Source organism: Cardiocondyla obscurior, linkage group LG07, assembly GCF_019399895.1.
Source record: "Cardiocondyla obscurior isolate alpha-2009 linkage group LG07, Cobs3.1, whole genome shotgun sequence".
Taxonomy (NCBI): Eukaryota; Metazoa; Arthropoda; class Insecta; order Hymenoptera; family Formicidae; genus Cardiocondyla; species Cardiocondyla obscurior.
In genome coordinates this window covers 882,035-896,611 of record NC_091870.1, presented here as the reverse complement: position 1 = coordinate 896,611, position 14,577 = coordinate 882,035, and the positions used below count along the sequence as shown (strand labels likewise).

Sequence of the window (14,577 nt, the reverse complement as noted above, 5' to 3'; positions counted from 1 at the left end):
TCGAATTTCAACGTTAAACATTAATTGCTTGCTTAATTTGCAGTGGCGCAAGAAGAGGATGCGCAGGCTAAAGCGTAAAAGGAGGAAGATGCGTGCGAGGTCCAAGTAATCAGTTCCCTTCTACAATCTCTAGGTATAAATTTAATTTGCGTAATTTTAAGGATGACTATACTGTTAATGTTCTTACGTTTTAATTCACACTGAATTATTTCAGCCGTGAGAAAAGCAACCTGTCACGTTTCACCGTTCGAAGAACGACCCTAGCAGATTGAGAATTCCAGGGAGACGAACCTCGATTGGATACGTTTTCGCACAGAAAGCATTTTGTACATGCAAATCTTGTTTGGTTAAATACATCGACTGCTGCAAGACATCACAGGCTTTTGTTGTATCCTCCGTTTCCCTTTCATCGTTCAATTTTGAAACGAATAGAAATTTCACACGAATGAAGAATTAGAAATTATTTTAAGAAGGAAATTATATTTATAAATTATATAATAATGCATGTAATTTACGATTATGTACATAGATATCTAATTGTATTATATGTCGAGCGCTGGCGGAGCGCACGATAGCCTCTGCAGCCTTGTAACTTAACCTAATCTTTTTAAGATCGACATGCGTTTTAGCGTCCTGAGAAATTTGCTTCGTTCCCGACATTCGTCGGGAATTCTCAGCAGTCATGCAACGCGGTCGTTAACGTACTCGCGATTGAGGTTGAGGAAGTACTCGAGCAACGCGGAGAAGAGTCGCGACGACGAAAACGACGATGCGAGCAAAAGTAACGACCATAACCTGGCAGGAGCTATAAGTGTAAAATACAAGATCTTTCACGACAAAGACGCAGACGTTATCCTCGATGTTAGCGAGGAACAGAAGATCCTCCTCGAGGATCTGGACAAGGAAGAGACGATTCACGATCCTTACGTCGGCATAAATTTAAATCGTAAGTACAAATTCGAGTTTTATTATTTCTGAAAAAAAAAATGGGGAACAATAATTAGAAATAACGAAATTATATTTATATTAGGCGGTGTTACTGGAGTGTTTGACATCGAAGATCTCGTTCAGTTGCTGGAACGGGACAAAGCCAAAAATATTTTCGTCGCCTCGGTTCCCAAGGAGTACGCCTACGTAGATTACATCGTCGTCGCGTCGGGAAACTCGCAGAAACATATGAATGCTCTGATCGCCTTTGTGCGCAAGATTTACAAATTAAAAAAGCACACAACCGACCCGATACCCAGGACCGAGGGAAAGAACTGTAAAGACTGGATGGCTCTGGATTTAGGTAGACTCATTACCCGTTAAGAAAACTAATTGAATTGTAAAACAGCATTGTTTTTACACTGTCCGTAAAATTGTCTTATATTGCAGGTAACATTGCTCTGCATATTCTTTCGCATTCAGCCAGACAGCACTACGACCTGGAAACGCTGTGGGCAGTCGGCTCCCAATACGACGATAAAACGAACAAGGCTGAAGAGCTGAACATCATGGAACAATACAACTCCTTCTTAACTGACTTCCAACCAGCTGATACCGCTTGACGATTTTTGTCTGTACTTTGATTCGACGTTAAACCTAGTTAAAGTCTAATAAAAGATGATAGAATTAATGACGAAAGTATCGTCGATGTTACTTGAAACCGTATTTTTTATAGCGGCGTCTATGTACTTTAGTGAGCTTCGTGATATCAAATTAATATACGGAAAAGTAATTTTTTCTAAGTAATAATTATTATATGATTAGATTAAAAAGCGAACATTTTTTTTAATATAAAAAAATATTGTTTTTTAAATTATGGAAACAAGCTTCTTTGCTTTGGTTAAAGTTCTATTATTCTTATTCGTTTTTTGTACCTCGGTATCGAGTACACGTTTATATTCGTATCTAACCTCACTTTAACTCGACTTTAGCAAATGATTGCGTGACAGGTGTCCGCGGAACTGGCGATTATACCCGTTTATTATTTTATTAATATACTTCGTAAGAAAATGCGAGTGTTTAACGGTGCTAGATAATACCAAGTAACATCTTTGGCGTTATTTAATTAACAGATTCAACATAAATGAGGCACTGATAATAAAAAAAAATTAAGGTAAGTTAAAAGAAAATTTTTGTCTGTCTTAATTTAGTCACGAATCTCAATAAACGTGATTATTTATCCTAAAAATTTCGAATACATTTTGTATTTTTACAGGACTGCGCAAAGAGCGAGAGAGAGAGAGAAAGAGAGAGGAAAAAAAAAAGTTAAGATAATCTGCCCTTGTGGTGGAAACTCAAATCATAGGAATGGACGTGACTGCGTTGTTCAAGGCCAGCGTGAAAGCTGTAAGTTTGCGCAACAAGGACCTCGGTACGGAATGCCAGCCGCGTAAGGCCAGGAGCAAGAGCACCTTTTGCGCGAAGGTGTACACGGTGGTCGTGCAAATTTCCAAGCTGCGCGAGTTCCTGCTGGACAATCGTAAGGCCTACCTGAACTTCTCCAATTACCTGCCGTCCGCGCCGCACATGACGGACGCAGAGCGCGACGAGATCGACCTGGGCGCACAGCGAATAATGAGCACCTGCTCGCAGTTGATCAAGGATCTAAAACGAGAGATCGCAGCTGGCACCGAAATCAGCCAGCAGAACGTCGAACACCGGGAGATCATGCTGCTGCTGATAGAGGACTACCTGAAGAACGTCTGCAAGATATATTCGGAACAGAAGGCGATGCGAGTGAAAAAAGCCATGGAGATGCGGAGGATTACGAGGCTGCAAGTGGATTCTAAGTCGGCTAGCCAGCCAGCGGCAGCAAAAAAGTTGCCGTTGACCGCGGCAGAGAAGTTCGTCAACGAGCAGGAAGCTAGAAACGACTCGAGCGAGTCGAGCCCGATGAAGATTCAAGAGATCAACGGTGACGTTAATACGTTGACGTACGAAGAAGAATTGTCAGCCGAAGACGTCCAGATGTTCGAGGCGGAGAATGAACAGCTTTACAATGAGCTGACTTCCATGACGGAGGAAGTCAAGCAGATCGAGAGCAAGGTAGTGCATATAGCCGAGCTGCAGGAAATCTTTACGGAAAAGGTTCTAGATCAGGACAAAGATCTGGACAGGCTTATGACGACAGTGGTAGGATCGACGGAGAATGTGAAAGAAGCAAACGAACAGATTCGACAAGCGATTCAACGGAACGCCGGTCTCCGAGTGTACATTCTCTTCTTCCTTCTAGTGATATCGTTCTCGCTGTTATTTCTGGATTGGTATAATCCATAAAAGTCGACGGAGCTTCGGGTACATCTTGATACGGACAACTAAAGGTGAGTTATTTTGTAAGAATGATATTTAGTACAATCTGTAAAAACATATTTCTCGTTATTGAATTTTATGAATTGAAATCAATTTGCAATCGGTAATTTCTTAAAAATGAAAAAAAAAAAAAAAGAGATGCTACTAAAAGTCGAAAAAAGAGTACAAGATAATATCTGCCAAAATATGTCATTATATTGTATCCCTAGACATTATTGTACATAATAGCTATATAACTTATACATATAATATATATGTATATATATAATAAAATTTGTATAATATTTACTTATATACATTGCATCTCCTGCCGCATATATATGCATATACAGGAACACATCTACTCTGTAATTTATTTTAATAAAACTTTAAATTTTACAAACAGTAGCGATAAACTCTAGTTTGTTACATTTAGAAGGGTCAGTTCATTTCAAAAGGAATATATTATGGAATTACCGTAAAATTCAATTTATATTAATTTTATAATTAACAAAAAATTTGTTATTTCTAATTTCTAATACAAATCTACGAAAGATAAGTTTTGTTATTAAATCAATTAGATTTTTTATCAGATAATTACGGTAGATGTGTTCATTTGTAAAATGTCGATCAAAAATGTAAAAACTTATTTATTGATATGAAATTTTATCATTTTTTTTTTAATATATATCCATTGCGTCGACTGAAATGAGTTTGGTATCTTTGATCAAGGAATAAACGCGAAATGATCACGATTGAATTACTGATCAGTTGTAGACATCGCTTTACACACAGGGATCCACGTTCTTGCAATATTAATTTTTATAGTAAAGCGCAGGTTTATTTTTGTACAAAAATCTTATAAAAGTGTAAATTCTTACGCACATATTCTTATGAAAAACAAATATATAACGCATATATCAAGATCGTTGCGTACTCGTACCGACCACGCAAAAATAAATTGCCATATCAAGAGGCATGAACTACTATCTTTCATTATATCAAACGTGTAAATTAAAAAGGAAGAATAATTTAAGATTTTTTTTTTTTTTTTAAAGATGACGCGTCGCGCAATGCTGATGTGTCAAGGATAAAACGTAAAGGATAAATATAATAACAAGAAACAAAAAAACAAAAAAAAAAAATTAATAAAATAAATAAAAAATTTTAATTTTCATGATTATGCTTGTAATTTCTTTTTTCTTCTTGGAAAAATTTACATAGAAAAAAAAAATGAAAAAGAATTTCAAAAAATAAACGAGAATATTAATATAATAAAATATATTCTATAATACGTCATGATCATAGGCGACGTACTTACGCGTGTAAATACAACGGCTCTCTAGTCATCGAAAGCGTTTTCCTTTTTTCTAAATACATAATTATATTTATAACATGGATGCTGGTCTGGCAGACAGCGTCTACCCTCGATTATACACTGAACCACCCACATAGTGGATAGCACTGGAATTTTTAATCGAGCCGCCCCATTTATTACCCATGATGGGCACCTCTGATTAGATACGATTACTATATCACTGTCAAAATCCGTCGTTTCCTCCAAGGCCACTAAAACAATATTTCATAAATTATATAAATTATTGATTTGAAGTAACACACGGAAATCAGATAATTTTTAATTTTTTTTTTATTTTAATAGTATGTAGTGTTTTATTTTTAATATTTATAATATCACTGAATTTATATATTAATAATTTTTCAAAATTTGCTGTAAATACCTGAGTCCTCCGCGATCAAAACTACCGCGCCTGCATTTTCGCAAACTTGCCGCCAGAATGCCACAAATTGTCCGAGAAACGTCAGATTAGGAATTATTACAATGACTTTTAACAACGGTTTATCTTCGCCTGCTTGGAATCTTTCTATGTAAAGTTTCTTTTCAAAACTCCAGCCATTTGGAAGAGCATATTCAAACAGACTCACAAGTTTTTCCTAAAAAATATATAATATTATTTAAATTACTATTATTTGTTATCGTTGTTAAATATTATATAAATGAACAAGACTGATAAATATAGCGAAAAAAAAAATTGTAACGTAAAATACAATACAATAAGATTGTAGATCGAGAACACATTTAATAAAGATACAAATAAGTAACAAATGTTTAAACGTATTAATGTTAAAACAAATATAAAAATTAATATCAAATAATGAATATCGCTTTACCTCTGTACAGCATCTGATGATCCATTTGTGATTACACACGCGGATACCAACCGATAGACACAATATGCTTTTCGCCGTGGTATTCGGCACGTTCGTAATTAATATCGTGTCGCTATAGTCTTCCTTTGGTACCTGTTCGAAATCATCGTAAACTTTCCCACCGCCTGAGATAATTTGAGCCTGTAGTCTGTCACGCTTAAAATGCTGGTCCCAGTCGTCTTCGTATTCGGTTTCAAAATCTGTTTCAGTGCCTTCTGTTTCCACGTTTGAATTTGTTTTTGTACATCTCTCAGATGAATCTTCCAGATACCTGAAGTAGCACAAAATAAGTTAGCAAATATTGAATTGAATATCGAATGAGACAAATAAATACGAAAAATAATTTTATTGAATATTTAGATTAAATTTTTTTTTTTTTTATTATTATAATTATATTATTATATGTATATTAAGAAAATACCTGTGCAGTAGCTTTGAAGGTGCGTAAGTAAGGATGAACGACATTCCTTTGAAGATGTTAGGATTTCTTGGGATCGGACCGTGCGTCGCGATTATTTGCGGGTCTTCTAACTTTTTTCTTCTACCTGACTTGCTTTTGATTCTGTTTGGCGGACCTTTCGCACATTGTTCGTCAGATGTACCGAATGTTTCTTCCTGTATGCCCATTAAAGTATAATAATTATCTTGAATTTCACTCATTTCGACATTTGAGTCGCTGGAATATAAATTTTCATTCTCCAACAATAGTCTTTTTCCCGTCTTTTTGTTTTCCCGTCGTTTTCCGGACATGCCGGATACAGAAGGTTCCGCTTTGATTGTACTGGACGGTGTGCTTGTTCCGGCGGCATTGCTTCTAGATTTAGACTTGGGAGTCGAAAAAACAGGCGTACCGGTAATTCTTTTCGAACGTCGTTGGCCGTCGACCATGTTGTCTAAAGTTAATTGGCCGAGCGTTTTCGGCGAGTTCAGTAAGAGTCTCATATCTGTAGAATTTACCTCTTCTTTTAGCACCTGTGCTTGATCGGCAGATAAGAAAATCTCTTGCACTCGCACTTGCAATTGCACATTATCGTCAGTCTCCACTGTATAGTACGTATTGCCATCCGACGTTTCAGAATTGACAATAATACCGCAGGAACCATAATCATTTGTATTTGAAATAGCGTACACGGACAGGCCCTCCTTCAAAATCTTTGGTATTGGTATGACAAATTCCGGTATGAGCGTCTTGTTTTTACCATCACAGAAATTTACTTTATATTTGGTTTTTAATCGATCAGTCACCCTACCGGGATAATAATTGTTGTCGGACCACTTGGCAAATACCATTTTACCAATCAGATCGTCGGCCAAAACAGCCTCACTTACTTTAAGTTTATTTTTCGCATTTTCTGTCTCGCTTACTTTTCTTTTGCTCGACGATGGACCTGCTTCTGTGATGGACATATATTTATTTAGTTCCTTTGGAGTATTAATTTTGAAGTTCCACCTCGATAATTTGCTTATTACTCTCTTAACGTCGTTTTTTTCTATGCTCTTTGATGTGACAGGAGACTCCATATTTACATTCGCAATTTCGTCTGACGGTGTCGACGAGAGCATATTATTTTTCTCCAAGTGATGATCGTCTAGCCGCTCGTTGCTCACATTCGCGAAAGTATCGACACTACCTAATTCTGCGTTTACGTAATTCAAGACCGTTGTTGTAAGTAATCGGTGGTTCTTCCATTCGCGTGTAAAACGATCATAAGTCTCGTCTAACGCTTGTTTATCCGTCGTCGACATCTCGTGGGAGGTTTTTTTCGCATGCTTCGCTGGACCCACCGGCATCGGAAATAAGTGCGCGCCGCTTTTCAAAGCGAGTCTTACTGCCAAAGAAGCAGCACTCGACGCCGAGCTGGATGAACTTAACGTGGACATGAGGGACAACCGGGACGGATTCAACTGGTATGGTTGAACGTTGCTGTTCACGGAACCAGGCGGTGAATCCTTGTTGTCAGAGATATCTGCCAATGAGGACTGGCTGTCTTCGTTCTTCTGTCTGCTTGCCACCAAGGGCTCAATTGTTACGGATTCGCATTGAACTGCAGATAATTCCTTACTCACGATCTCCTTCGTGTTCTCATCCATGTGCATCACACACTTGAGCTTTAGATATACCCCAATATCTCGCTCTACCTGTAATAGTATTTTCATGCATTTAAATTTGCATATAACACTTGTCTATGTTGATTAATTAATTTAGGTATTTTTTATGATGCTCACCTGTACCGTCTTAGTCATACTGTTGTATGCTAGACCAGACTTGTTTTTTTCTTCTACATTAGACGTTTCGTTGTCGCTTACGTTTACAATATCGATATCCATGTCTTTAGATGCAAAAGAGTTACACTTGTTTTTCTTTTTTTTATTATGTGTGGTCATCATTGCAGTAGACAGATTCTGTTCTTCGCATAAAGATAACGTATCAGAGCCTAAACTCAGAGTCACGTCGGAGTCGCATTTTTTAGATTCGCTGCTGCCATTCGTCAGTTTCGTGTCTTTCGAGCCGAGGGATGACTCTTTCATGCTCTCCACAGATTTGTAACTATAGTCGGTGCTGCTCTTACTCTCTGAATGATTTCTGTCCGTAGCTTGGATTTTAGTAACAAACTTTTCCTCATCCTCGTGCGACTCGTCGATTTGAACAACCTCTGGTTTGATTTTTGTACCCTGTTTATTATGTACTATCTCCGTTGAAGAATCCAAAACAATATTTTCGTCGTCGTCATCGATCTGCACCACCTCCTGGTCCGATTTATTCTCGTTATACGGAACAGGTTCGTTCGCGCCTTCATATATCAATTCTACACTGACTCGCGATTTTGACTGCGAGGATGAGACTTCATCATTGTCATTATCGGTCTTCTTGGTAGAATTAATACAATTTGATTGCTTTACTTCATTTTTTTCATCTGCCGGTATTTCTTTATTCTTTACAGATTCCGTATCGTTCGTTCCGATTCCAGGTTTATCATCGGCTATCACAATAATCATGGAAGCAACTTCCTCTTTTATTTCACCCAACAGACGGTTGTTCTCCACTTGAGAATTCTCATTTGAATTAATATTAACAACAATGCTGTCATCGCTACTGACGTCAGTCGATTTGGCAGAAACATTTAGATTCTCTTTATTTTCAATGTCGTACGTTTTGGAAACCTCATCCTGCTGTTGATCTGTGTCTTCGGCATGAAATTCCGGAGTATCAATTACTTCTGTTGCAGATGACTTAGTTTTCTCGGGAATTTTCTCGGGAATTTTCTCGGTAACTTCTACATTGATTAAATCTTGAGTTTCTTCTATTATAACATTCTTGCCCGTATTTTTTAATAATTCCTGTTGAGAATTATCAGATTCATAAGACCGACAACTTTCTTCTTCTTCTTCAAGCTCCTTCTCAATACTCGCGGTATCGTTTGCTAATATCGATCGAGCAATTTTAGCTGGCGGTTCATCGATGATTTTAGCCTTACGCTTCAAACTTGCAATATCAATATTACGCTTTGTGGATGGTGAATAACTTCGAGGAGGAGTACCTTGAATAACTTCGTCTTCATCGAAATTTTCATCTTCCTTTGCAGGCGACATTTTAGTAGCCTCAATCTCTATTTTTTGATTTGTTGCGGTTTTGTCTTTTTCGTTCGTCGCTATCGTATCGTCGTCCACTGCTAATTGTGATGTTTCAGAAGCTAGTTGTGAATTTGTTGACTCAATTAAAGAAGTCTGAGGATTTACCTCTTCATCCTGTGGCTGTTCCACCTTCTCCGTCATGCTCTCGTCTACTGCTTGAGAATCGACGAGTTTAAAATTTTGACTATCGTTTTGCGATTCGTTGTGAGCATTCATGCCTTCGTCGTCACCCTCGCAGTAGGTCTCCTGTGTTTCTGACACGCGGCTGTGCGCTTCGCCCGGGTCAGACATCGTCAGCGAGTTGCGGCAGGTGCTCTAAAATTTTAAATTAATGTAACTGAGCAACGATTAAAAAGAAAAAAAAATGTGAGGTAATAAATACCTGCAATTACTGTAAGACCGGCGGTAGTAAATTCGCAATAATTGTGAATGAATATTACAGCCTATGCGGCGGCGTGCATGTTCCGTGTGCACGCAGCGATGTTTATAATGGCGACGAAGGTTACGGCGGGAACGGGATCAGGCCGCTGGAACGAAGCAACGGGTGACGAGGCGCGGGCGCGAAAATTTGGCGAGACTCGGGACGCGTGACGTTCCCGCCGATCGGGAGTATCGCCGCCGCGAGATATCACATTTGTCCGTGTTTGCCGCGAGCGTGCGTTTCCACTAGTCGACTACTCCCCCGTAGATTCCAACGTTATCCCTGGCGACGAGCGATAAAGTTCGTGAAAGCCGAGCACTCCCACGTGCTGCGACGCGAAAGCATCGAAACGCGGACGTCCGTCAGACCGCGCTCTTGGGAAGAAATCTCCGGTCGTCCCTTATTTCTTTTTTTTTCCTCTATCAACTTCAAAAACAGTACGACAAAGGCGAAGCGATACCCGCCATATTTCTATTACATACGGCGTGACGCGCGCAAAAACGGAAAAGGGAAAGGCGGGCTTTAGGCTTTAGAAACCTTTAAGCCCGTTACGTAACGCGGCAGGACCGCTAGTAGAAATGAGACTTTAAACGCATGGCGGATCGACTCGCCAATTAAAAGCCCAAACGAGCTCTTCGAACTCCCATGCGAGTGGCCGGACTTTTTATTTTACATGCTTCGTGCCATGCTTTTTCGATCACTCCGTTTCTCGTCTTCTTCTTCCCACGTCTCGTTGTGGCACGACTTTTCCGTTTCGTCGCCGGTTTTGCTGTGCGCCGAGTGATTTTGCGGTGTGATCTGTCGAAATGGCGCAAAATAAATTCAACGAGATGGCCTCGCGCTTTGGCAAAGGCCCGAACGGAGTGCCGATGGGCCTGAAGGTCCTCGCAGCCGCGGGCGTTGCTGCCTACAGCGTTTCCAAATCGATGTACACAGGTTAACCTTAATCTCGATATCGTTTTTACTAATAAGAATGTTAATTATTGCTAATCACTTTCGTCCTTCGCCTGAATGAACTGTGATCTCCAACGTCGATTTAATTCGCGATATTATTTGGACTTGCTCTCTTTTCCTTAGCACACACTCTTTTCGATTATTATTTCATGCGGCTTTTGTTATGTAATTTACGATGTAACTGATGCAATTTAATACACTTGTGTGGTATGTACTTGTAGCCTTTCTTTTTTTTTTTTTTTTTTTCTCCTAGCGATTTAATTTTACATGCCACTGAATAAAACTTTTTTATCATAATAAAATTTTTGCAATGGTAATAAAATAAGAATAAAAAATATCTGAAGTTGCTTAAAAATTTTATGAATTTTAGTGGACGCTGGCCACAGAGCGATTATGTTTTCTCGACTGGGAGGTATTCAAAAGGATATCATGGCCGAGGGCTTACACTTCCGAATTCCGTGGATTCAGTATCCAATAATTTATGATATCAGAAGCAAACCGAGAAACCTAGCCACACCTACGGGATCGAAAGACTTGCAGATGGTCAACATTTCGCTACGTGTTCTTTCACGCCCCGATGCCACTAGACTTCCCTTCATGTATCGGCAGTTAGGTCTTGATTACGACGACAAGGTTATTATTATAATAAAAAAATTCTACATAAAAATTAAACTCATACATTGAAGTATTTAGCAGAATTATACCAAAGTTTCGAACGTTAATTTTGCAAATTATATCGATTTATAATGAAATTAATATTATGTAAAACTAAATTGAAATTAATATGAATTAGGTATTGCCGAGCATTTGCAACGAGGTGTTGAAATCGGTCGTTGCTAAATTCAATGCTTCCCAATTGATTACGCAAAGACAACAGGTGTCTAACATGATACGTAAAGAGTTAACGGAACGTGCTCGGGACTTCAACATCCTCTTAGACGACGTTTCGATAACGGATCTTAGTTTCGGCAAGGAATACACTGCTGCGGTCGAGGCTAAGCAAGTTGCACAGCAAGAGGCTCAACGTGCCGCGTTTGTTGTGGAAAGGGCCAAACAGGAGCGACAGCAAAAAATTGTACAAGCTGAGGGAGAAGCTGAAGCTGCTAAAATGATATCCTTTAATAGAGAAAAATTTTTTAGCTGATAAAATTATTTATATATTACGATTAAATTAATTATTTGTGAATAATTAATTTTAACGTCGCATAGATTTGAAAATATAACTCCTTAACTCCAGTGCACCTTGGTTTAGCTGTCGGTCAGAATCCTGGATACCTGAAATTGCGCAAAATACGAGCCGCACAGAATATCTCACGTACGGTAAGGATCTTCTCATAATATCCTTATGAATGTGCAAGCATTGTTAATACAATATTAAAAAAAAAAAGTAATGAAATTATAATGTCCCGTATCAAAATTAATACTTTACATGTTTGAAAACTATATTTATATATATATAATTATTGGTGCTTTATTGCAGATCGCTAACTCCCAGAATAGAGTATATCTCAGTGGCAATAATTTGATGCTAAATATTCAAGATCCCACGTTCGATGACAATTCGGATAAGCTGAAAAGTAAGAAGTAAAAATTGTCAAAGTGCGCGTCACTTTTTTTTTTTAAATCTTATCTCTTGAGTTAAGTTTTTATTAAGCCGGAAGAACAGTCGGCTCATGTATTATTATGTTGAAGTACTGTGAATAAGATACATCATATGTTTTGAACGCACGGATTACATATATATTTTCCCATCACACTGCGTTTTCCTTTCGCCGTCCTCGCGATCATGTTCGCTCGCGGATATCCGCCGACTTTAACAGTGCGTTTCTAAATTGAGTAGACTGGATTCTCGTATAAAACAAAATAAAATAAATAATTACTGTTACCGATAGTCTTCGTTGAGATTGTTAAAACATATACTATTAAAATCAATATTTTTAAACACCAAATTTTGTATGAAAAATATTAATATCTGATTTGTTCGCGGGACCCCTCCCTCCCCCCTTATCTTGATTAAACTTTTAAGCCTTTCTATTTAAAAACAGTTTAATGTTTAATAAAAAATTAAGTGCGTAAAAAAAGATAAATTAAAAATGTAACTAACTTGTACGAAAAATCATAGAAAATTATCTGATAATTTACAATGGGTATTTCGTGCTTGTCGCGCATAGGCCACACATAGACGCCTCAATGCGGGCTTTTTCAGATCATATGGGAGCGAGCTGGAAAAACTGGGACGAAGCGGCCGATCGTGCTGTCCAGAGTCTGAGTATCAGTTCCCATCGGATACTGCCGAGTGTCGAAAGATCCGCCATCGAGACATCAGTACCCTCCGTCGTCCTTCCAATCCTTCTGGAATCGGCTGACGATAGCGCTAAATTAATAGTACGATAAGAGATTTGGCGGCGCATGCTTGTCTCCACCAAGGCAAAATAATCCTTTCGTCCATTGACCTGCAAACTCAACGTTTCTCGAAAGAAGAATAATGTTAATAAATTAACGAGATTAATCCGCGGGACAGGTGCCATCAAAGCTGCTTATACAGACTTTTTATTAAACTTAAGATAAATCTTAGGATTTGATAAATGTAAAATTGTAAATAATATTTTATTACCTTTTTCGACGGTTCTCGGCGAACTTGTTTTCGTTACCGGACGAACCATTTGCACTCGCGGCAGAATGAGACACATATTTTACTATTGCATTCATTTATTTTCTTATGTTCTACTGTAATACTGTAATAACATACAAGAAATGCACTTCAATGAAACCTACAGAAGAGAATCTGAATATAAAGTCAGACACGTAACATCGCTTCACGGCATTTCGCGTCCGTAATATATATTTATATATGTAACAAACATGTGCTTTTTTTTTTTTTCTTTTCACTTCCTCAACAAACGCAAACGTAGTTTTCGTCAGTTTAATTTTATTTCGGTCGATACACGATTCGTACGACGACAATCGATTCATCCATCCTCCCTTCGCTTTCTCACTCACACGCGCATTTAAAAGGCATACAATTACGCACGCTATAAACTATTCACTTTGCCGTTTTGAAATATGTCATGGTGAAAAAATAAGAAAAAAGCCACTTTTCTCGCGTTACCTCTCTTTGGTCGTGGAAAAAGTAATTTAACGGCACTGCGAGCTAAACGGCCGTCAGAAAATTTTATCTCTCCCGCACTTTTTTTTTTTTACACCGCAAAACGTTATCAAAACACGTAAAAATTTATATATGTTCCGTATGAAATCATCAAGATTCACATAATGTTATAAAACTTTTTTTTTTTTTCTTCTACATTTATATATTACAGTAATGTCACCCCCGCGGTGAATTTGATTGCATCAAGCAAAGTAGCTGGGTTGTCCTAAAGTGGAAAGAGCGAATTTACGACTAATGTTTCAGCGAGAATCATTTTGCAATAATTAACAAGTCGGTATAGTCTCTTAATCTTTTGAAAACCAGTTTTAGGCATCGAAGATTAAAAACTCGTATGCGAATTATTATTATTTTTTTTTTTTAATTATATTCCCGTTAAAAATTTTAGAGTATTGATTAAAAAGGATAACGGTTTGCTTTTGAATTGCTCATTTTTGCAGGTACATTTCGTTTGAATTTTCATGATTCCCTCCTCTTAATGAGAGCATTATAAATTGTTTCCACTAATTTTGCTGCCATATACAAATGATTTTGTTCCGCGCGTTTAGAGCTTTCGTTACGAAGCTATCGTTTATCGAGCACTATTATAAAACGACTAGAAATTGTCAATGTTTAACATCATAAACTACGAACAGGATAATCCTGTTATTTACGCATAAGGACAGCCTTTATAATTTACTTTTTTTTTTTTTTTTCAAAAGCTTTAATTAAAATTCCAGAAATTCAGCTGGAACGCAAGGACTCTCATGCATTTACGCGAAATTGAGAAAAGAATCCACGAAGTCGTGATAATAACGCCGCGCTATTTCGTACACACATAAAAAGAAAGAAAGAAAAAAAAAATCTATATTAATGCAGGACGAAGAAAGTTGAAAGATTTATGGAACAATAAAAATCACAA

At 37.8% G+C, this 14,577-nt stretch overlaps 4 protein-coding genes across 6 annotated transcripts; 3 read left to right on the top strand and 1 right to left on the bottom strand.

Annotated features, from left to right (window-relative positions):
• Nucleotides 1-565: 565 nt before the first annotated feature.
• LOC139104158 (mitochondrial assembly of ribosomal large subunit protein 1) lies at nucleotides 566-1,626 on the top strand. The gene is made up of 3 exons (XM_070659433.1): nucleotides 566-946; nucleotides 1,031-1,291; nucleotides 1,378-1,626. Exons 1-3 carry the CDS (start codon nucleotides 619-621, stop codon nucleotides 1,548-1,550), a joined length of 762 nt encoding a protein of 253 aa, XP_070515534.1. The 5' UTR covers nucleotides 566-618; the 3' UTR covers nucleotides 1,551-1,626.
• Nucleotides 1,627-1,757: 131 nt separating this feature from the next.
• Nucleotides 1,758-4,456, top strand: Syx18 (syntaxin 18). 2 transcript variants are annotated; one of them, XM_070659431.1, is made up of 3 exons: nucleotides 1,758-2,101; nucleotides 2,204-3,308; nucleotides 4,335-4,456. In XM_070659431.1, exon 2 carries the CDS (start codon nucleotides 2,296-2,298, stop codon nucleotides 3,262-3,264), a length of 969 nt encoding a protein of 322 aa, XP_070515532.1. In that variant the 5' UTR covers nucleotides 1,758-2,101; nucleotides 2,204-2,295; the 3' UTR covers nucleotides 3,265-3,308; nucleotides 4,335-4,456. The 2 variants fall into 2 exon arrangements, with proteins under 2 accessions (XP_070515532.1, XP_070515531.1); XM_070659430.1 differs by having other exon boundaries at nucleotides 2,204-4,456.
• Nucleotides 4,457-4,597: 141 nt separating this feature from the next.
• On the bottom strand, nucleotides 4,598-10,042 carry LOC139104152 (serine-rich adhesin for platelets). Its single transcript, XM_070659422.1, has 6 exons — nucleotides 9,521-10,042; nucleotides 7,732-9,453; nucleotides 5,927-7,644; nucleotides 5,467-5,776; nucleotides 5,016-5,229; nucleotides 4,598-4,845 (listed from the first exon to the last, which is right to left on the bottom strand). Exons 2-6 carry the CDS (start codon nucleotides 9,427-9,429, stop codon nucleotides 4,619-4,621), a joined length of 4,167 nt encoding a protein of 1,388 aa, XP_070515523.1. The 5' UTR covers nucleotides 9,430-9,453; nucleotides 9,521-10,042; the 3' UTR covers nucleotides 4,598-4,618.
• Nucleotides 10,043-10,245: 203 nt separating this feature from the next.
• On the top strand, nucleotides 10,246-14,058 carry Phb2 (prohibitin 2). 2 transcript variants are annotated; one of them, XM_070659428.1, is made up of 6 exons: nucleotides 10,246-10,495; nucleotides 10,884-11,146; nucleotides 11,307-11,624; nucleotides 11,756-11,833; nucleotides 11,994-12,090; nucleotides 12,720-14,058. In XM_070659428.1, exons 1-6 carry the CDS (start codon nucleotides 10,366-10,368, stop codon nucleotides 12,905-12,907), a joined length of 1,074 nt encoding a protein of 357 aa, XP_070515529.1. In that variant the 5' UTR covers nucleotides 10,246-10,365; the 3' UTR covers nucleotides 12,908-14,058. The 2 variants fall into 2 exon arrangements, with proteins under 2 accessions (XP_070515529.1, XP_070515530.1); XM_070659429.1 differs by having other exon boundaries at nucleotides 10,250-10,495; nucleotides 12,685-12,804.
• The last annotated feature ends 519 nt before the right edge of the window (nucleotides 14,059-14,577 follow it).